The 22,724-nt window shown below is 36.6% G+C and overlaps 1 protein-coding gene across 1 annotated transcript; it reads left to right on the top strand.

Annotated features, from left to right (window-relative positions):
* Positions 1–936: 936 nt before the first annotated feature.
* On the top strand, positions 937–6,622 carry LOC116407051. Its single transcript, XM_031892345.1, has 4 exons — positions 937–3,685; positions 5,211–5,315; positions 5,951–5,973; positions 6,418–6,622. The coding sequence occupies exons 1-4, from the start codon at positions 3,295–3,297 to the stop codon at positions 6,550–6,552; spliced, it is 654 nt and encodes a 217-aa protein (XP_031748205.1). The 5' UTR covers positions 937–3,294; the 3' UTR covers positions 6,553–6,622.
* The last annotated feature ends 16,102 nt before the right edge of the window (positions 6,623–22,724 follow it).

The raw sequence follows: 22,724 nt of genomic DNA, 5'->3' as shown, positions 1-22,724 counted from the left end.
TGTGCTATCCACAGGGGAGGAGGAGGCATATGGATTTAAGGGTGTGTCCTAATATGACATACTATAATTCTTTCACATATGAATGACGGTTGATATCCCCGCAGTGAGGATCAAGCATTTGGGTTTTTGCTGTGTTACCACCATTGTGATAACATGGGTGTGGTTCAAAAAAAGGGGAGTGGTCAAAACTGGCACCATGAATGCTAGAGAAATTTTGTCCCTCGGCACCACAGAAGTTGGACAGCCCTTATCTATTCTATACCCTCACTCATTCATCATATATATCTGTTTTATATGCTTTAACTGGCTCTTTAAAAAATGCAGGTGCTGAAGCTATAGGGGTTTTCAGTACCTATGAGATGGTTCATTTTTATAATCTTGTAGAAATGTATTTTCTTATAGAAAGATAAATGTATTGTATAGCGAACAGGCACCTCTACAAGATTACACATAGGGGCCCATTTACTAAACAATTTTGAGATAATTTTGTATTTGTTCTAACTTATAGAACATTTCGGAATGTATGCGAAAAGTTTGTTAAAATTCCAAAACTTTTTTGTGGTTTTTGTTAAATTACCATGGAAAAATCATATTTTGCGTAAAGACTACGAACATTTCGGGATTCTTCAACACTTTTGTAACACTTTCCTCGGGACTATCTTTTCGCCAGGTTAAAGAACCATTGAGTCCTGTGGAAAGCTTCCAAAGCAAGAAAGGTTTTCGTAGCTTAACAAACTTTTCGGCATGAAACGCAATTGCGATATTTTCGTACAAACGTTAAAAGCACTTTTGTGATATTTTGGAACTTCATAAAATATTGTGGTTACTCTGAATTTTTACCATATCGTGTTTTAGGGCTCTGGCACACGGGGAGATTAGTCGCCCGCGGCAAAACTCCCTGTTCGCGGACGACTAATCTCCCCGTGTGCCAGAGCCCTTAAGCCCCCGAAAAATTGGATTTTGTGAATGGGCCCCATAGTGTACTGTGCACAAGGCCATAGATATGATACTGTTAGCGTTGGATGCACAGAATCTAAACTCTATAAAAAACTTTGTAATTTGCAAGTGTAAAGTCTAAAAAAGAAACATTCACTGTCTCTGTCTTAAGGGATCTTGTAGAAACTCCACAACTCTTATATATAATAATTTAAAAAAATACTTTCATGTGTGCAATTCCTTTTTATAGAGAGATAGCAAATTCACTGGTTTACTACATTGTAATTAGTGAAACCTGTCCTGTTTCGATTCATGAAACACAGAAAATGTCGCACATATTCATTTCCATGGGATTTTAAAAAGCGTATTTATTAATAAGTGAAAGTAAAAGTTCACCCTTTGATAAATATGCTATTAGAAATGCTATAGAAATGAATGGAAAGTGGTGGAATTTCACTCTAGCGGACTGTAGCAAGCTCTAACTTCATACTTTAATAAATATACCCCTGTGAGTGCCAGGAAGCAAAATAAATGTCAGCAGAGACACTACTGTGCATTTACTGGTGCTCAGCCAACTGCTTACTAAATTAATCAGTGACAAAGTAAACTATAAAGAAAAACAGGAATGTCCAATTAAAGGAGACATAACGTAATTCCTTTTACGTTATTTCTCCTTTACCAATACAGACCCATACAGTCTTATGAATTCTACACTAAGCGCATGGTAAAAAGAAAAGCAGATCTTTAAGCACCTACCAGTTAATATGCGGCTCAGAGGCAGCAAATGCTTCTTCCTGCTGGCAATTTGCCTACACTCTCTCTGTGCTCCATTATTAAAGGGGATGTTTACCTTTTACTAAAGTGGAAACATTTGCAAAAAGAAATGCTTTCCTATAAACATATTATGCAAACTTTAAAAAAAAAAATGATTTGCTTTATATTAGTCATTAATTTTGGCACTTTCTTTAAAGACTTGGGATATCCCCTCTAAAGGAGGGGTTCTTTGTCCCACTTCTCCACTGGAAATGCAGAGGTTGGCAATGGTTAGCAATCTTTTGTACAGAAGGGCACAGCTCTATGCACCATTACACATACTCACCAATACGGTACTGCCCCGGCAGCCAGTTGGATATCTGCTATGCTTGCCCAGGTATGCACAGCAAGGCATAAAGCCATACATTCCTTTAAAGATTCAGACCATTTAGACCAATATTTTGCAATTCTGGTGGATCAAGATTATTAATCCTGACTGAAAACACCTGTCAGTCAACGTAAAGTTGGTAAGGGGGAGCCACAGATCTGCAGCTGCTTTTTGTTTCATACTGTTTCGATAAATTGGGCAGCCAGCCAAAATAAACAGAACAATGCAAAGTTGGCCATACACATATCAGTCAAGATTAGACAAGTGTAAATGTCACTTGTGACACATGGTTAGCAGACGGCAGCAAAAAAAAAAAAATTACAGTTCTACATCTAATATTGGCCAGTATTAGTTTTTTGTTTTGTTTTTTTGCTGACATTAGGCTATTACTTTAAAGCTTGTATTATGTTAGCTGTATATTTTGTTTTAGCATATTGGGGAATTTGTGCAGTGCTATACCAATACAGATTAGGTAATGTAATCTGTCTAGTGTAGTTTGATGTAGTTATTTATTATGTTTAGAAATACCTGATTGTGTATGATAAATTGGATTTTCAGTAATTTTATAAAATATTCTTTTCCTAAATGTGTTCAACTAATCACCACCGAGAAGGTATCGGTATCTATCTATAAGATCAAATAAAGCTGTATCTCTAAAAGTATAATATGTGGAATTACATCATTCTGCTCAGCAGAGAAATAAGCTAAGCTACCTTTGTAAAATCTCTACATATTTCACCAAAATGGCAATGCTTTGATGGTAGAACTTTTAACCACATCTTCCGTGATGTATGAAGCGCAAATAGCCAGAGAACAAATGGCTGGAGAAGGGGGTAGGGTCTGTAATAGAATCTATGTAGTGCATGCAACCACTCTGTATTAATTTCCCCACTCTACAGGCAAATGGAGACCAGACTTCAGCTGCTCTGCACATTGCTTATAACTGTCTTGCTTTATCTATCTAAGAAAACAGGTAAGTAACATAATAACAAAATGTAATACTTTGTTTAGACTGGTGTTTTGTGCCTGAAAAATAGAATTTGGAAAACCCTTGGAGAAATGTCTCTTAAAATGAACTTACCTGTGTGCAGTTGCTGAAAGATAATGCAATAAAATTGATAGATATGTAAGTGCAACATTCCACATGCTTAGCCTAGGAGATATATTTAATTACAAAAGATTTATTGCTGTTGAGGACTGAACTTATAATTCACTCAATGTCATGTCTTAAATATGCATTTGCACTAACTACAAATTATTCTCTTTCTGAAAAAGATGGCAGCAATAATGATGTTCTGGTGGTGGAACAGCCTGAGCTACTGATAGTGGAACATGCAGGGTCAGTGACTATAAACTGCACCTTTTGTGCTGAGCACAACACTTACTCTGTCACATGGTTTTTGGGCTGTGAGAATAAATCAAATCTCATGGATCATCCATGTTACAAACACAGGGTGCAATTTGAAAACAACAAACGACAGGTGACTATTTCCAACCTGACCGAGACTGACTCTGGAACATATTGCTGCAGTGTGGAAGTTGCTAATGGGAAGAGAGGGGCTGGAAATGGAACCAGGGTGGAGGTAAAACAAAGACCATGTCCAGAAGGTATTACTGAAACCATCTACCTGACTTTCTGCTCTATAAGATTATGGATTTTAATGTTATCCTCTAGTTACAAAAAATATTGCTGAAAAATGTTCAGGATCTTGCAAGAGTTCTAGGCTGTTTTGCTTAAAGCAATAAGCACATTTAATATAAGTATATACTTTAATCTAATACAAGTATAAGATTTTATACAATCTTTTAATCTTAATTGTATGGTTGTACACAATTCCAGGATGGAATTTTAACTAATTCACCTGTGTGCTTATTTAATGCTTTGTTACCAAAAGTATTTATACATTTTATTTGCCCTTGTATATTATATATATCTAAAGCTTCTGCTGCTATAAGTGTCAAATTATATCTATGATTTGAATTACAGCAGCTGGCTGAAATTTCCATAAGTGTTCTAGAGGATTAGAGAGTGAATGGATGAGCTGATAAAGTAATACTGGGCTCAAAAGATAAAACCATGTCTACTCTCAGCATTTTATAAACATCACACACACACAAAGGAAACCATTTGCTCACCACAAACATCATACAAGCAATTCACATGATAAAACAATCATAATGCACTGCAAATAGGCTAACTTAAATACTGACACCTTGTACACTTTTGTGCAAATTACATAGACAGCTAAGCAATATCTTTTTGCAAGTTGATCCCAAATAGACTACCATAACCTGACAAATTGTCCAAATGGGCCAGCAGCAAAGCAGCCATTATTCACATACAGGGGATAGGCCCATATATGGAGGCTTTTCATGCAGCACCTTGGCAACACTCAGGCAACACTGCGTGTTGGCTTTCTCGGTTTTAATTATTGGGGTATGGCTAAATAGTTTTCCCCCAGACAAGATGTCTGTATGAGGTTAATGCCACACATAGGAGCAGAGATCGAGGTGCCTGCTAACAAGAGGTTGGGAGGCAGGGACACTTATTGCATAGAAACCAAGGACCCCCCCCCCTCCCCTGGATCATGTGCAAGTGCATCCATTTATCTTGCACACAGAGCACTGGGCACAGGACATGCAGAAATCTCCCATTCACCTAGACCCCAGTGCTCCGTATGTGAGCGAAGTTCAGATACGGCTGGGTGGCATGCCAACCCTAAACTTGTGCCCAGACCCAGGCTTTTGTAGCCTTGCCACAAATCCAGGCAGAGGCAGATGGATTTGTCTCCACTGGCTTTTTTTTTCTTTCACAGAAAACACCAAGGGGTGTATTTATTAACATTGGAGACAACCATAACCAGTGATGTTGCCCATAGCAACCAATCAGATCTTTGCTTTTGGTTTCATATAGGTGGCCATTCAAATCTAATTGCTGATTGGTTGCTATGGGCAACATTACCGGTGATGTTTGTCTCCATTGTTAATTAACACACCCCAAAGTGTGATATGAGCCTAGGTGAAAACAAAAGACATACATTTTTTTTTTAAATGTGAATATCTCCAACCTACTATGTGATGTTGCCTTTGTATATGTTTTCTTATAATCATGTGTATATATGATCCATTTCAGGAAAAGTTGATCAAGCTGCATGTATAATCCAGTACAGCTTCCTTGGTTTTGAAGCTTGTATCATTGTCCTCCTGCTTGCCTTGCTTCTTAAATATCACCTGCAAAGTAAGTTTTAAGTGAGACAAAGTTTGGCATTAAAACAGAAGGCCATCCAGAGACTTTTTGTTTTCTAGAATTTTAGGCCTGCTGCTACTTTTCCTCTCTCTACTGTCTCCCTTATCTGGACATACATTGTAAAATCTGCATGGTTGGTAGGGTGCCATATGAACAGGTCTCAGTGCTCAGCAAAATTGTGATAATTCAATCCAATGAGGCCTGTTGGAAGAGACCACATAAACACACTGATGCAGTTATCTTCCAGCAGGATTTTCTAACATGATTGATATATACAGGTATTTGTTCCATACATGGGCCAGTAATTTGTGGATGACCAAAAGCTGGCCAAATGACTAGATACCTGTTTCATTTGCTATTGATCAGACCATACATCCAGCCTACCGAAACCTGTTAGGCAACAATAGCATCAACGCCCCAAGCTGTTGCCCAATGGGATTTTCAAACCTGTCCAATAGATACCTTGCCTATCTTTGGCTAGATACCAATTGCCCCATATTTAGGCAGATACATTTAGCTGGTTCTTTGTCTCTGCCTGTAATGAGAAGCACCACTGTTTTCTCTTTTATCGGCAATACCACTGTATTTTGAGTGTAAATAAAATAATATTGTATCCTGTTTTACAGGTTCAGCTGGTGATAAATCCAAGGTGAGTGACCTATATACCTGTATAGTAGCCTTGAGTAATATATTTGTCACTAGTGACAAATGCCTTTTAACTACACTATTTGCTCAGTATATATTGATAAAGGGAATAATTTTGAAACCTTGTTTAATAAATGTGGTTAAATATAATAAAACATTAGCCTGTGGGTTAGTCTAAATCAAATAGAAGACATTAGGGATTAGCAGATTTTTCAAAATGTTTACTTTAGTAAAGGTCATTGTGATACAATCTCCCACAAATACAGTTCTGCCTACTTTCAGATTACTCTGGAAAATGATTTCCCAACATAGTAAGACAGACATAAAGCAGCATGTTATCCTGAATGTGGGACTTAAAGGGAGACTTGCTGCCTTTCAGTTGCTGAGATTTCTTTCCAGTGTTTGGCAAAGTTGTTGGAATTATACCTGTGTTTCCATTCTGCTATAGGCACATGAACTGAAAGGGCAAGAACTGAAGAGAGACCTTCAGTATGCCGAAATCTGCCAGCAGAGACTTCCTCCACACCCAAGGAGCAGAAACAGAGAGGAAAATATAACATATGCATCTGTCACAACAAAGTAATAAGATGGTGTATGGAGCCTCAATTCATTCTCTGCATGCATCCATATTAATATATTAAAGCAAAACTCCAGTCCTCTACTGTCTTTTGATTCATGCAAAATTTTACAATGCATTTACACATGGACTAAATGTTACTTGCTTTTCTAAGTTTAAAACTGCCAAGTGGTATTCCTATTAATCGGATGCCACAGGTATTACAAAGTATGGGAGGGATAGAAGCTATAACAAGCAGCTTGTCCTTTATAAACTAACAACAAAAAGGAAAGCTGTGCTCAGCACTAAATATTATTCATTTATAAATCAGGGGGTTTAAGTAGTGGGTGACCACATAAGTCATACAGAATTACAATTTTCAGTGCTACACCAGAATTCACCATCTAATATTCCTCATGTCTAAAATTTGCTATACAAATTATTAATCACGCTTTACTAAGACTCAGTCTCCCCAAATAGCTGCTCCATACATTAGACAACTCAGGGATTAACTGGCAAAAGCTGTGAATTTGTCAGCTATAGAGTCTAGAAGCTTCATATTCTTGACCTGAAAGACTGTAAGTACAATAGTACAGGTATGGGACCTGTTATCCAGAATGCTTAGGACCTGGAGCTTTCCTGATAAAGGGGTATTCCTGTAATTTGGATCTCCATACCTTAAGTGTACCAAAAAATAATTTAAACATTAATTAAACCAAATAGGATTGCTCTGCCTGCGATATGGATTAATTATATTTTAGTTGGGATTAAATACAAGGTACTGTTTTATTATTACAGAGAAAAAAGAAATCATTTTTAAAAGTTAGAATAATTTGCTTATAATGGAGTCTATGGGAGATGGCCTTTCTGTAATGGAACTTTATGAATAATTGGTTTCTGGAGAATAGATCCCATACGTGTATAAATAAAGGGGTTTATAGAACAAGGAAGCCTGAATTACTGGGGCAGTGCTCTTCCTAACAGAAAAACACACCGGCCCAGGGTACTATTCTAGTGAGTGGCGCACCGCCATCTTCTCAACTGTTCCAGGGATCCCTTACAGCTGCCCTGGGTAGTAGAATACAATAGAAGCTTAGATGCAAAAAAATGAGGGAAGTTAAAAGAAAAAAAAAACATAAACATAACAGAGCAAAGCAGAATTCTGACATTACACATGCATAGTTCACAGAACATTATAATTGCCAATATCAGCGTTATTAAACAACTTCATGGTACCAATTCCAGATTTATACCAAGGACTCCATATCTTCTCAAATTTTTTATGATTATATGTGGCTTTATGTGTAGGTTTGATGAGAGGAATAGCAGTGTTTACTAAGCATTCCTTGGAAATCACCACACCTGGAGACCCTTGTGTTGCTCAGCCAGAGAAGGAAGGAAATTTATGTATTTGGTACACCAAGCTCAGAATACTGAAAAATAGTCAGTTGCTTTCATCACAGTTTATGATTTTATTAAAACATAATCAGCTTATTTTATTTATGTACCTTAGCCAAACATTTCATTAGAACATGATTAGGATATGCATGTACCGTTACATGATTGGTTGATACATGTGTAGAATCAGCAGTTATTAGGCTATATGCATAGTCAAGGGCATAGTATCTAACACTACCCTTTTTTGGATGGATTTACCTGATTAATGCTATTTTAATTCTGTGTACTGACTGTGGAAATATTATGCTGACCTTTTATATATTTGCAAAAATCACATGATGTTCTATGGTCAGCACAACTGCAGAAGCCTTATTATAGTTATACATAACTGCTTGACCTGTTTCTGAGGCCTACATGGTAAATCCCAGCCCTAACAGTCCCCCTCTTTGGCGATAACTATCTCTACATCTAACAGAACTAACACTCAGTGGTAAGAAGAGGAGTAGTTCTCCCTTGCTCTGAGTTGTAATACCACCGGTTCATACTCAGAATCGAGTATAACCACTTATACTTGATGGTCCTCTTAATCTTCCAGATCTGTAAGTAGTCTCACAATCATTAGTATAGCATACTGACCATGATCTAGGGCAGCATCTTGTGACAACTTTAATTAAACAGTACTTTAACAACTACACAAATGCATCCACTCCTGTCAGAATCACCACAGCATGCATGATTAATTGCAGAATGTTTCCCTACAAATTTCCAAATCAACTGGTTAAGGACCACTCAGGGTCTGAGTTCAAAGACCAGTTTCTATGTCTTGAATACAATATATACCCATTTTATAAAGTTGTACTTCTGTGACAAATTGAAAGGGAAATTATGAAAAACCGTTGAAGCCTACCGCCAAACTCATAATAAAAACCTTTTTATAAATATATTTTCTATCAAAGGGCAAGTTGGTGGTCACTGACTATATGGTTGTAAACCTATAATCTGCGTATAGTTAAGGTATAGGCCAACCAGAGCTGACCTCCCCTTCAGAGATGACGATCTCCACAAACAAATGGAAACTAACCAACTGTATAAAATAAAATTGAATAGCTTTGGTCAACCTTTACACTATTGAAGCTAAACTCCCAAAGGTAGATTTATGGGCGTAGTTAAGGTTCTACAATCTACACTAGCACTTGTGAGTAAGACAGTGGTGTAACTGGGTTGCACCAGACCCCCCTGCAAAGAAATAAAATTTTTGATGGAGTATACAGTCCCTTTTCCCCCACCCTCCTCCAGGTCCGTACCTCGCCGAACATACTGGCCCGTGCCTCTCTTTAAAAAAAAAAAATAGGTAGGGGGGACTACAATACAGCAGACCTTGTGTTCCAGGCCCCCCTATCACCCCTACAACTGTGGGGTCTGTGGTATGGGTAGTTACGCCACTGGAGTAAGGGCTTAGCATTATATTCTAATTTAATTTAAGTAATTTAGATATTAGTAACATTTGATCAAACTATAGGCTATAGGCTATTTGATCAAACTATAGGCACATACCAAGATGCACAAATACACATAATACAAACCATCAGCTCTATTTGCAACTTGCAGAGGTTTGTTAAAGGTGGTGTTATTTTTATATAATCCACTTTGCACAATGGGCAATTGCTGGCTGCAAACAGCATACTCAGCAAGATGAGATGGAAAGTTTTTCAAGAAACTCTTACAGGTATATGCAGGTTATTCCCTCCCTGTACTCATATTTGTACCTGCCACAGATACAGCCATTCAGTTCTTATGACATTGGAAGGTCTAACAGGTAGGCACACTGTAATAGTTGACCATTGCTTTCCAAATATCATATGTTCTCTGATCAACATCAGGTATTCTTTAACACTCTATTCCTCTCTCTTTATATCTGTGTCAAGGTTTGTAAGCATCTCTCGTGGATTTGTTTTCTCATGGGGCCTTCCATATGTGCTGTAATCACTGACCATTTTCTATGGTTTGTGCTAATTAACTTAGTCAATTTATCTTCTTTCTTTTCTCTTTCTGTAACAAAAATTACTAAAACTTAAAGGAACAGTAACACCAAAAAATGAAAGTGTATAAAATAACTAAAATATAACATGCTGCTGCCCTGCACTGGTAAAAATTGTGTGTTTACTTCAGAAAGTCTACTATAATTTATATAAATAAGCTGCTGTGTAGCCATGGAGGCAGCCATTCAAAGGAGAAAAGGCACAGGCACATAGCAGATAGATAAAACACTATTGTATTCTACAGAACTTATCTGTTATCTGCTATGTAACCTGTGCCTTTTCTCTTTTTTTCCAGCTTGAATGGCTGCCCCCGTGGCTACACAGCAGCTTATTATATAAATTATAGTAGTGTTACTGTAGCAAACACACCAGTTTTACCAGTGCAGGGCAACAGTGCATTATATTTTTATTACTTTAAAGCTCTTTCATTTTTTGGTGTTACTGTTCCTTTAAGCGGCCACCAATTGCTAAAGGAATTTTGAGCACAGCTGTAATAACGGCAATCAATATAATTTATGACATTTTAAATAGAATACCCCATAAGTTTCAACAGTATAAAACATTTGGTACTTGAACCCAACACTTATAAACACTAATAGCAGTATGCTATATGAAAGAAGGAAGGGATAAATCAGGAAGGGCTTCTTTGTTAAAGTTGGCTCTACTGCACATGCATGAAGACCAAAGCAAGAAAGAGGATCACTAGCTCACATGCGTCCTGCCCGGTGCAGTTTTCTCCTAACAGGAGCACTGGCTGGGGGTTTCAGGTAAGCGATTACAATCACTGGGGGGTGCATAACATTTTGGCACCCCACAGTAATTGTAACTTTCCTTCTCCTTTAAGTGGGTAAGTTAAGAGGACATAAGTACTTGATGGAGTATTTAAACTTACATGCATTATTTTGAACATCAACTTCATTGTATAACAGTTATGCAAGGGGTAGCTACATTTGAAATAAATTAATTCTAATCTATTAATTATTGACACACTTTTGCTTCATTATAACTCTAATTCAACCTCTTACAACTTAACCCCACATTCCTAGTGAGGCCACAGCCTATAACTATATATATATATATATTACATTTCAAGGAAAATATACACTACATTGAGCAGAAAAACCCCGAATAATGGGGTATGGGCACATGAGCAGTATGTACAGCTTGAGATAGTTGTTTGTAGCACAAAAGCATATGAGGTAGTTATTTATACTAAGCTACAAAAGCTTAAATAATGAACATGGTTATTTATACAACTTTCCTTTTACCTGAATACACCAAAAACACCTACAGTGTATGGTTTCTTTGCTACTAACCAGTCATCATATAATTAAAAGTTCTAGAATTACACTTAGGGGCCCATTTATCAATGTATGATTGGTTACGAATAGAAAAAAAAAATTATTTTTTCTAACTTTTAGAACTGTGCATATTTTCCACGACTTTTTCGTTAATTTCCACAACTTTTTTCGTGCTTTGCGACAACTTGTGCGACAAAATCGTATTTGTCACAACGAGTATGAAAGTATGAAAGTTTTTTTTACCTCTATTGTCATTATGATACATCCTCACTTATTACATTGGTCCTAATGCACCACATACTGTATGCTTGCACATATTCCTAGTTGGAGTTTTTAGCTGTGTGCATAAGGGATATAACTAGTGCAAGGCTTCATGATGTCATACAATGAAGTCTAGATTATTGGCTAATATATCCGTAAAACACAAAATGTTGACAAATATTGAATGGTTAGTTCATCTCTGCCATTTCTCTTAACATTCTTTTACAAAAAAATTCAAGGAAAAAACAGAGTTTAAGTGAGCATTTAAATTATCAGCTGTTATGAAATAGTTTACACTTAAAGGAACAGTAACACCAAAAAATGAAAGTGTTTTAAAGTAATTGAAATAGTAATAGTTTATATAAATAAGCTGCTGCGTAGCCAAGGGGGCAGCCATTCAAGCTGGAAAAAAGGAGAAAAGGCACAGGTTACATAGCAGATAACAGATAAGACACCATTGTATTCTACAGGGTTTATCTGTTAGCTGCTATATAACCTGTGCCTTTTCTTCTTTTGAATGGCTGCCCACATGGCTACAGACCAGGGTTTATATAAACTCTAGTAATGTTTCTGAAGCAAACACAAAACTTTTACCAGTGCAGGGCAGCAGTACATTATAGTTTATAGTTTAATTTCTTTAAAATATATACATTTTTTTGGTGTTACTGTTCCTTTAACAAGACAAGTTGGTTTATACCTATGTTAAGGATGCGCCAAATCCACTATTTTAGGATCTGGCAGAACCCAGAATCCTTTGCGAAAGATTTGGCCGAATACGGAACAAAATGCTAATTTGTATATGCATAAGGAAAGGTTAAAGAGAACTTCCGTGTTTATGTGACAAAAAGTCACACAGGATATCAGACTTTACACATAGACCAACCACAGTGCAGGCACCTCCAGTTATAGGAAAAAAAGACTGAATATATATAAATATACCTGTATATATTACAACATAAGGTCCGCACTCCCTTATACAGTTCACATTCTCAATATTCACGGGTGCTGCATTTGGTTGTAATTTGGATTTATTCCCAGTAATTATGCACACTCCAGTGTCCTTCAATTCACTTTATTGATAATTTACTTCATGATTAAAAAACATCAACATTTCGGACCAGGACCAGGTTTTCAATAAAGTGAATTGAAGGACACTGGAGTGTGCATAATTACTGGGAATATATATATATATAGTGAAACACAGGAGTACACGCTTACTAACTTGTGCCTGATTGCCAGTAAAATATGTGTGTATTTGCAAAATAAGTACTGCATTTTATTTTAATATTTACTCTATGATATACTTGTGTGTCTCTTCATCAACATCCAGTCATTGGTAAAGTTAACCTCGCACTATAGTTTAGCACCTGGGTGCACTCGTATGTATATAATTAGTATAGTTTACAAAAGGCACAGACACACATATGATCAAGGCAACATCCAGTCTTATCATTTCCAAAAGTTGAATAACGAATGTTGCTGTGATAATGTTCATGCAGAAAGAAATAAAGAAAGAGAAATAACAACAAACGTGCATGTGTACATGTCTGGGTACAGGGTTTAACTGGTTACTCGGCCACACATCAAAATGTTTTTTATTACCCCGATCCCTAAATTTTCAGGCAGATTGTCTGTTGTTTAATGGATGCACCGAATCCCCACCTGGCCAAAACAAATTCGAACCCTTATGTCATATAACTTGAGACCACTTATTTTTTTGGCATGCTGAGATTTTTAATGGGAGTTTTGCAAATTTGCATATGCAAATAAGGGTTCAGTTACGGTTTGGAATTCTGGTGAATTCTTTTGTAGTGTAGTCAGTATTCTTAAAGTGGTGATTCACTTCATCCCTAGCTGTTTTGCAAATAGGTTTTTCCATAAGTCAGAGCCCCAACCAGGACCTGTACCCCTTTAATTTTGAGCCCAATAGCAGCCACAGGGCCAATCCTAAAATACCTACAATAGTTAAATATTATACTAATGAAATTAGAAAACTAGTTGCTCTGCTGTCAGCTTAAAAAACCTTCTTACACAGGAGGCCAGAGTAACATAAAACATTTCAAATGTATTATTTCCATAATAAATCTTTATTACAGCTGACTCTGTGAGTGAGACCTTATCCAATACCTTCAGATGGTTTCTTTTTTGGTCAGAAATGTATCAAGCCAGGAACCAGGAACAGTTAAGGGATCTTGGTTTTTCTTCAACCTGTAAAATCAACTAGGTTCATGTAAAACAAAAATACATTCAGATTTATATCTGGCAGTTCAGATAGTGTATATGCACCTTTTCTATGTAGTACAAACTAAATAGGCTCAAGTCAAATAGGGGGCATATATTCTCTTTAACCCATAAGCAACTGAGGGTCAAATCTACATATTGAGAAAACTTTATTAAAAAGCTGGTGCAGCTTTGATCTCGTTGGAAAAAATGGTGTGAACAGAGATTCTGGGATAAGTACAAGAGCAAAGTATATTTAAGCCTTGGGTGACCAGTAAAATATCTCCTGGCAGCCTAAAATGTATACAGTCACTTTGATTTACAAATGCAATAGAAAACAAGTCCTTGTTAAATGGCAAAACAAGCGCCAGACTGCCTGTGCTAATATTTTTTCAGATATTACAATGGGCAGTTAACATGCAAACACTTGTGACCACATTTACAGTTGGAGTAAATGAGATAGGGGTGACTGCAGACTAGTTACTCAGTGTTCATTCTGTATCTGCATGCTTCTCTTACCATAGTAATGGGACTCTGCCAAATTCCTTGTGGGTTTATTTTATCAGTATTCCATCTCCTAACTGGAAAAGCTGGTAAGTACTGTAATTTCCAAGTACAATATATTAAATATTATAAAGCAAGGGTTCTTTCACACACTCTAGGTTGGCCAGTGTAAAAGGAATCCTGCCTGCTCTTCCAGTATCAATTGAAAAAACAATTGATTAGGTAGAAATAAGTGGGAATATATTTAAATAAATATAAAATCAGTAGTTTTGCTGAAAACTCACTACTGCTAAGAAATGTTTCATAATAATGCAATCTTTGTGGTCAGATGGGAGGCATGGGATTTTGGGATATAATGATTACATATTGCAGCTCCTTAATACTTTTAGACAAATGTTTTTTCTTCCCACAATGCCCTGCTGACTAATTCTCCTATACTTGTACAATAAAAATGGCTCAGTATGAGGTAAACAGCTGGCAGATAGAAGCTCAGCACCCATAAAATCTCTCGGTGCAGGTTTTGTCCTTTATTGCATCGTGCTGCTTTGTATTTATAAAATAATTTGAAGCAGCACAAAAAATGTTTTGTTGCACATAATCTAATGCAGAAATCTGAATGTGAATGTGAGGTACCAAAGTAGTTGTTGACCTTCTTCCAGATAAGTTTTGTTGAATTCCATGTTCAAATGCAACAAAATGAGGCAAGAACCTGAGATATGAAGGGCCAGTACATATGGGGGCCTAATGGTTTCTGAACCAAGTACCTGTTGATGTCCTTGTAGATGAGATGAAGGTGCTAACAAAGTTTTGTTGAATTCTGTAATACTGTGTCTTAACACATGAATAAACACACAAATAAACAAGGAAACTTTCTTCCTTATATATGATTATTAGATGATGCCTGGGTACTGACTGCATATTTATGCTGAAAATGAGGCAGTTACATTCTTGATATTCATGCTTATTTAGCAGTGATAATATGATGGACAGCGTATCTGTTGTCAGACTATATTCTTTAGCACTACTCATACACAGTAAAATAGTGTAACAGGTGTGTGGGGGGTGCCCCAAAATGCTTTGCTACTCTGTAGTTCTATTATCAGACCAGGGGCATAAGGCAAGACTCCCAGCAACTATCAAACCTTCCTTTGATTGTACCACTGAAGCTCGGTGCACACACTTCATTTGCCTTCTTATCGACTTTTTTCCCCTACTGTTCCAAATATATATATATAAAAGATTGATGGTGTCTGCTAATTCACTGTGCGTGTAATGCAGAGGAGGAGAGCCTTTTGAAGCAGGCTACAGATACTGATGCTGTCAATATCACTTTAAGCGCCTCATCTCCAGCATAAACAACCCCAACTTGGCCAGTCTTTCTTCATAACTGAGACTTTCCATACCTTTGCCAGCTTAGTTGCCCTTCTTTGGACTCTAATTCAATGATATCCCATTTGAGCACTGGAGACCAAAACATACTCCACCATCATTTGAGGCCTGCTAGAGCTGTGGCTGTGCCCTGTGTTGACAAAGCTAAGATAGACACCAGCTCACACTATATTTTTTACAGTTTCAAAGAACTTAGGTATATAGCCTGAACACTAGACCAATCAATGCAAACTGTTATCTGATTTACATGGATAACTGCAATGGCCCCAAGTTAGTATACATGCCCAACTGCACTCAGAACTGCACAAATAATTTTCTTTGCTTTTGCTAACATGAATGTGTATGTGTGAATAATGCCAGCCTGTTGTAAAATATAAGGATATTATAAGTCACCAAGAATTTCTATGACCACATAAAGGCATGAGGCCGAAAGCTGAGTGCTTTTATATGGGTCATAAAACTCCAAGGTGACTTCTAATATCCTCATATTTTACAACAGGGGGTACATTATTTATTATAATTCACATGTTTCTGTGAGTCATGTGAAGCAAATTATATCAATAAACACTGTTTCTGGATATAAATAGACATTTAAAGATATAATTAACAGGATATTCATGGTTACTGTTTAATATATGTATTTCTCATTGGTATTTCTCGGTTGGCTCAGGTTCTTCTTAAATGTCCTAGTGCAACATTGTATCTCTTATTATTTAGCATTAATTATATTTGCTGCATTTGAGGGGGGACTTGATTAAATTTGATTTACTTTTTTTATTTATTTGATTTAGTAATTAAGGATACCTTAATGTTATCACATCAGTCTTGAAAATGCTTACTGGCTACATTTTGTTCTCTCCTAACAAGATGGCAGCAGTAATGATGTTTTGGTCGTGGAACAGCCTGAGCTCCAAAAATTTGAAAGTCCTACCGTAGCTTCTAGTTTACTCAGTGAGTACTCCTCAACAGGTAGCAGCCCCCGTGCTGGCTGTGTAGCTTACAAATATAGTTCAAAGAACCCGGAGAGTACCATTATATGCAGTGAAACAGTGTAGTTTTATTGAGACATCTTTTAGCACAACATGTTTCGGCTCACCAGCCTTCCTCAGGTGCACCTGAGGAAGGCTGGTGAGCCGAAACATGTTGTGCTAAAAGATGTCTCAATAAAACTACACTGTTTCACTGCATATAATGGTACTCTCCGGGTTCTTTGAACAGCCTGAGCTCCTGAGAACTGAAGTTGGAGGGTCAGTGAATATCAATTGCACCTTTGGTAATGATACCAGTATTTTCTCTGTCACATGGTCAGTTTGTGGGGAAGGAACAGATCTCAAGCATCATCCATGTTACAAACACAGAGTGAGGTTTCTTAATAATAGCACCAACAAGGAAATTGTCATTACCAACCTGACGGACAATGACTCTGGGAAATACTGCTGCAGTGTTGAAATGAATAAGAAGAGATGGAATGGAATTGGAACCACAGTGCAGGTGACAAGAAAACAATGTGTAACAGGTATATACGACTGATCCCTTTGTACTCCCTAGAACACTATCAAACCATCCTCTGATTGTACCACTCAGTAATTTCTGGAGCTCAGTGCACACACTTTATTTGCCTTCTTATATCTTCTCTTCATAATACCTACAAATACTCAATTTATCACTTTCCTATAAGGACAGTTGTTTAATAAACCACATTGAGTTAGGTTCATAACTTCCATCTGAGTTCCTTTTTAAAGATGGATTCTCAACAAAAACACCTAAGGGAAATTTGATACTGACAGGATGCACAGATCAAATTTTTGAAAAGTGACAGGAAACGAGCACCATCTAGTGCAGTAATGGTATAATATGGTATATTAGGGCTAATTTAGGAATACAATGCATACAAACATGCATACAAAATTATATGTGTTTTTTCATAATTCAAGTTTCAGAACGCAATTGTTAAATGAAAAAAATTGAAAACTTGAATTAAAAAAACAATTGGCAGCCAAAACCTAGTCAGCTTGTGTAGCATTCAGTAGGAGGTGTATTTTTTGAGATTTCAGTTTCCAAACAGAATTTTGAGATTTTGAAAACTTATGGAAGATAAATGTAGAACGCAATTTAATGTGATCACATGATAAATGTGTTTAATGTGATCAGGTTTTTGTGATTCAAGAAGTTTGTAAATAAGCTAGCAATCAGGAAATTTGAGTTTGAATTAAATTAAAAAAGAATAAAAATGACTTGAATTCTGTTTTTTACTAAATCTGCTTTTCCGTGCTATTCACAAAGGTACTTGGGTTAATACGTACACCTTTATACTGAATAAGGTGCAAAAGTACAGGTTTCATGTATTCAAAGGAGCTTGGGAATTAACATCTCCATGTAGGAAATGATGCAGTTTGCATGCAAATTTATTTAAAGAATACAAAAATATATAATATAAGTGTGATTTTCCAAATTGCCAACTGCCATAACAGGTTCCACAACCAAACAACCAGACTCTCCAGATTCTTTTTTTACTGCATTATATTCTGATGCTTGCCACTGGTTAAAACGTATAAAGAAAGGAAGCTGGAACCAAAAAAAAAACATGGGGATTTTTACCCAAAATGATTTTGTGAACATGTTTAATCTTGTAATGATAAATGTGTGAAAACAATAGCTAAATATACAAAATATTTGTGATGAAGAAAGCTGGTGAAAAAATACACTAAATACATTTACTAATAATGGTATACTTTTAAAAATATCACAATTTGAAAATTCACAGATTTTACAGTAAATAAATGACTCTTCACATATTCAGAAATATGCCCTTTAATTTGCAAATTTATGTTAAGTTATACTGTGTTTGATTTTTCAATAAATAACTCCAAAGTGCCCTCTTCTGCTTTAGACTTAGCGATGAGGTCTTATGAGGAAAAGAAGAAAAAAAAAAAAAAATATAGTGTAATACTGTTATTACTTCACAAAGTGCACTCTCATGTGCTTTTTAACACCAGTGATGACTTTTACTTATATCACCCTTTTGTGCCCAGTTGTGATATCCCTTTCCGATTGCCAATCTACTTACAGACCCCCTTGGGTTTATATGGCATTATATGGCAATAAAGTTTGGACATTTTGAACTGTGGGATATTTAAACATAGCCAGGATGTAGTGAGGTCATCGCTCAGGAGGAAGCCGGAAGTGGCGAAACGCGTCAGCGGTGAGAGAGGACGCAGAGGAGAAGCACTATACAGGGCAGGACTGCTGAACCCAGAAACGACACTGCAGGTCGGGAACAGGGAAAGAAAAAGGAGCAGCCACCTGATCCATACCAGTGACTCCTGACATGCGCATCCTATACTCTGTTTGTGAGTGTATTGGGAAGTTTTATTTATATTAAAGTATTTAAGTTTTTACACATATGGCGTATGCATTTATCCCACAGTAAGTGCACAGAAGGGGAAGGGAAGCGGAAAGGTCGTGGAATTAACCTAAAGTTGCTAAAGTTGGAAATTTACCTATGTGAAGTGGTTCCTAATACTGCCTGAAATTAAGAGGTGGGAAAGCAGAGAGTCGTGAGCTACAAGTGAACCAATTGGATGCCATATAAACCCAAGGGGGTCTGTAAGTAGATTGGCAATCGGAAAGGGATATCACAACTGGGCACAAAAGGGTGATATAAGTAAAAGTCATCACTGGTGTTAAAAAGCACATGAGAGTGCACTTTGTGAAGTAATAACAGTATTACACTATATTTTTTTTTTTTTTTTCTTCTTTTCCTCATAAGACCTCATCGCTAAGTCTAAAGCAGAAGAGGGCACTTTGGAGTTATTTATTGAATTTTATTTGACCTGGGACACGAGGTATCTGAAGTGAGGAGCATACACTGAGAATTGCACTTATTTATATTTGTAAAAGTTGTGTTTGATTTTTAGCAACTTTTCAGTTTGTCTTTATTTATTTATAAATATTTTTTTAATTATTAGCCTTTCTCTTTGCAACTTGAAAATGAGGTAATTGACCCTGGCAACCAAAACACAGTTACTGAGTGAGGCTACATTTTATTGCTATTGTTCCTTAATTATTTATCTTTCTATCCAGGCCCTCTTCCAGTCTTAATCCACTGGCCTGGTTTCTTGGGTAAACTAGACTCAAGCAGCCAGATAGCTTATAAAAATTCCAAGCTGAAGAGTTCCTGAACAAACAGCTAAATAATTCAAAAATCCCCCCTAAATTAGAAAGTAAGTTGCAGCCCATTATCACTGTCTGCATCATAAAAGTTTATTCAAAGGTGAACTACCCTTTTAAATGGGATTCTGTCTCTTTTTAACACATCCTGTTGGCCCAATAGAACTCTTCCTGCTACTCTGTATACTGACATTGTTTGTATGCATTCTGTTCTTCTTCATAACTACTTATAAAGAGTTGAAAATAATGAACTTATAGCACAGTCACACCTTCACATATGTATAGACACACACACTAATCATCTTTCTGCTTTTCTCACAGTGGTTCATGGATGCAGTTTGCTGTTGCTATTGATGGAAGTTGTACGAATCACCTCACTTATTATTTTAATCATCCTTGTTACTATATTGATTAAAAAATCCTTCTAAAACTCCACAATGGTGTATTTATTACATCGAATGCATGTATTACTTTAATAAAATATTTGCTATAAAGACCTTTTTCGGTATTATTTTTTTTTTACTATCTTTTTATAATTTTTTTAAGTAAAGAAAAACTTACAAGTGACAAAAAAAAGAAAGGAAGAAAATAGAAAACAACAAAAAAAATTATATGTGCACTTAGGCAATGACAAGATATGAGTAAAGTCTATTTTAGGTAGACTGCCTGTAGGTTGGGCTAGGTAGTCTTTTATATTCATTCTACTAGAGTTGGTAAATTCATAACCATAGGGGGCATTGCCACCAGGCATGTAAATACTTCAGTATTCTTTTTTATTAAATAGAATAGTTTTGTTGATGGAACTATGTTTGTAATATGCCTGCCTGCTACAAAATGAATCTGTCACTCATACAGGGTTGGTTGGTATTACCAGTGAGCATAGAGATATCGCTCAGAGCACAGAAAACAAAGAACTGCTCTTATAGCCACAGAGGTGGCTTTGCCCTCAAGGCCAGGGTAGTAGTGACCAAGGCTAGCTTGAGGACAGAATCAGATGGAGACAATGTCTGGAATATTTATTTCATGGTAACTAAGGCCTTAAATCTATCCCTACACCATATCTGTAGGCAATGGCATCCTCCTATTACTATGCAGAGGCAAGTGGATGCCATTGATGTCACTGCCTACAGTCATGAGACAAAACTGGTATTTTTCTGTTGGTATTTCATTTCTGCCAGAGAAAGCACAAAGCGTGATACGAGCCTTAATGGTAACAAGATATTTCCATTTTTCCTATATGTGAATGTCTGCAACCTACAATGTTATGTCTCTTTAGGAAAATCCTTAATGGGGAAGGACCTAAGAGTAATGGTGCACTTACCAGTCAGCAAAGTCCAGCAAGATGCTGTTTAGTATTAAAAAGGTATAAATTGTTGGGAGGAGCATTGGTAGGGCAAGGTAAAAATTTGCAATAGAGATTTGCCCAAAAGGCACATTTGTAAAATAGAAAGGCAAAAGAAGGGCTTTTACAGTTTCTTTAAGTTTATACTTCTTCTTTTAAACCTTTCTTCTCTAACATTAATCCAAAACCCAACAATCCTATATATATATACGGAAGTGTCAGTGGAAGCGCATGTAATTAAAACAAAAAACAAAACATAGTGTAGATCAAATGGTTAATGTGTTGAACCAAACACCAATGTGCATTAACCATAAATGACAAAGTGTCACACCCACTCAGTGTGTATATTCTAAATGCTCACCAGAACAACATCATGACGTAGCATGTAGGCAAATTAGACCAGGCATTGATTGGAGTAAAAAACACACAATCCTCCGTGTATATGGAAGAGAGAGGGAAGCAAGAATAGTATAAAATCGTTTAATGAATAGTAAAACCCTGCTCAGTGCAGGCTACTTACAGAATAAAATCGATGTAAGAACATGTAGAAAATAGCTCAACGCGTTTCACGTGCTCTCTGCACGCTTCCTCAGGAGCCAATAAAGTAGTATGATGTGCGCTTATTGGTACACGTATTTATACCTCTCAACCATATTAAACAATTAAAATCAAAGGCACGAAAGGCACAAAAGGTTCGTGCCTTTGATTTTAATTGTGTAATATGGTTGAGAGGTATAAATGCACATTGGTGTTTGGTTCAACACATTAACCATTTGATCTACACTATGTTTTGTCTTTTGTTTTAATTACATGCGCTTCCACTGACACTTCCGTATACATATTTGAGGCTCATCTATAGAGGAGCTCACACCAAGAGGAAGCAGCAAGCGGTCACTTTGTTTTGCCACATTGAAGATTTCCTTCAGGGGATTGCCACCAAGAAGCGCTGGGTATTGGGTGTTTTTAACCCAAAATAACATTGTTCTAATCCTAAATATATGTTCAAAAAAAACATTTAGGAGTTTGTTTCAAAAGAGAAGACCTTCTAGAGACTTTTTGTTGTATGGACTTTTGGGTCTGCTTTTTTCACACCTTATCTTCCATTTCACCCCGTTAAAACCAGCTTGATATAAAAACTACTAAAGTATTTATATGGGATAAATGTGGTCTACAAAACCCCTGGGTGTTACTGTAAGATGTGCTTCTTGGAAAGGTGGCCAAATGAGCAGGTCTTCATACAATATGGCCACCAACACACTGGGCCAAATCATGATTAACCAATCATTTGTCCTACAATAAGAACATAATGGGGTCTCAGAAGACCTGTTGGAGTGCAGTTATCTTTTGGCAGGATTTGCTAAACTGGCCAGTATATATAATTCATGCTGTCAGGAAGGACCCATACATGGGCCAATAATCCGTGGCTGTTGTATACTTTTATAAAGGTTTGCCATCTAAAAGTTTCTATAGAAGTCAATGGGAGTTGTCCTAGGCAAAGTCAATATATTCACTTTATATATATCCATATATTCAAATTTTTCTAGTTTGTAAACTCGAAAAATTTGAGGTATTGAA

Source organism: Xenopus tropicalis, chromosome 8, assembly GCF_000004195.4.
Source record: "Xenopus tropicalis strain Nigerian chromosome 8, UCB_Xtro_10.0, whole genome shotgun sequence".
Taxonomy (NCBI): Eukaryota; Metazoa; Chordata; class Amphibia; order Anura; family Pipidae; genus Xenopus; species Xenopus tropicalis.
The sequence above is the reverse complement of the archived record's forward strand: the minus strand, read 5'-3'. Positions and strand labels throughout refer to the sequence as shown.

Bases quoted from the DNA above. Each gene is read 5' to 3' on its own strand.
- LOC116407051 (XM_031892345.1), top strand. From the start codon at position 3,295: ATGTCATGTCTTAAATATGCATTTGCACTAACTACAAATTATTCTCTT. The intron at 5,316-5,950 runs GTAAGTTTTAAG...CCTGTTTTACAG, and splicing joins TCTTAAATATCACCTGCAAA to GTTCAGCTGGTGATAAATCC. The intron at 5,974-6,417 runs GTGAGTGACCTA...ATTCTGCTATAG, and splicing joins CAGCTGGTGATAAATCCAAG to GCACATGAACTGAAAGGGCA.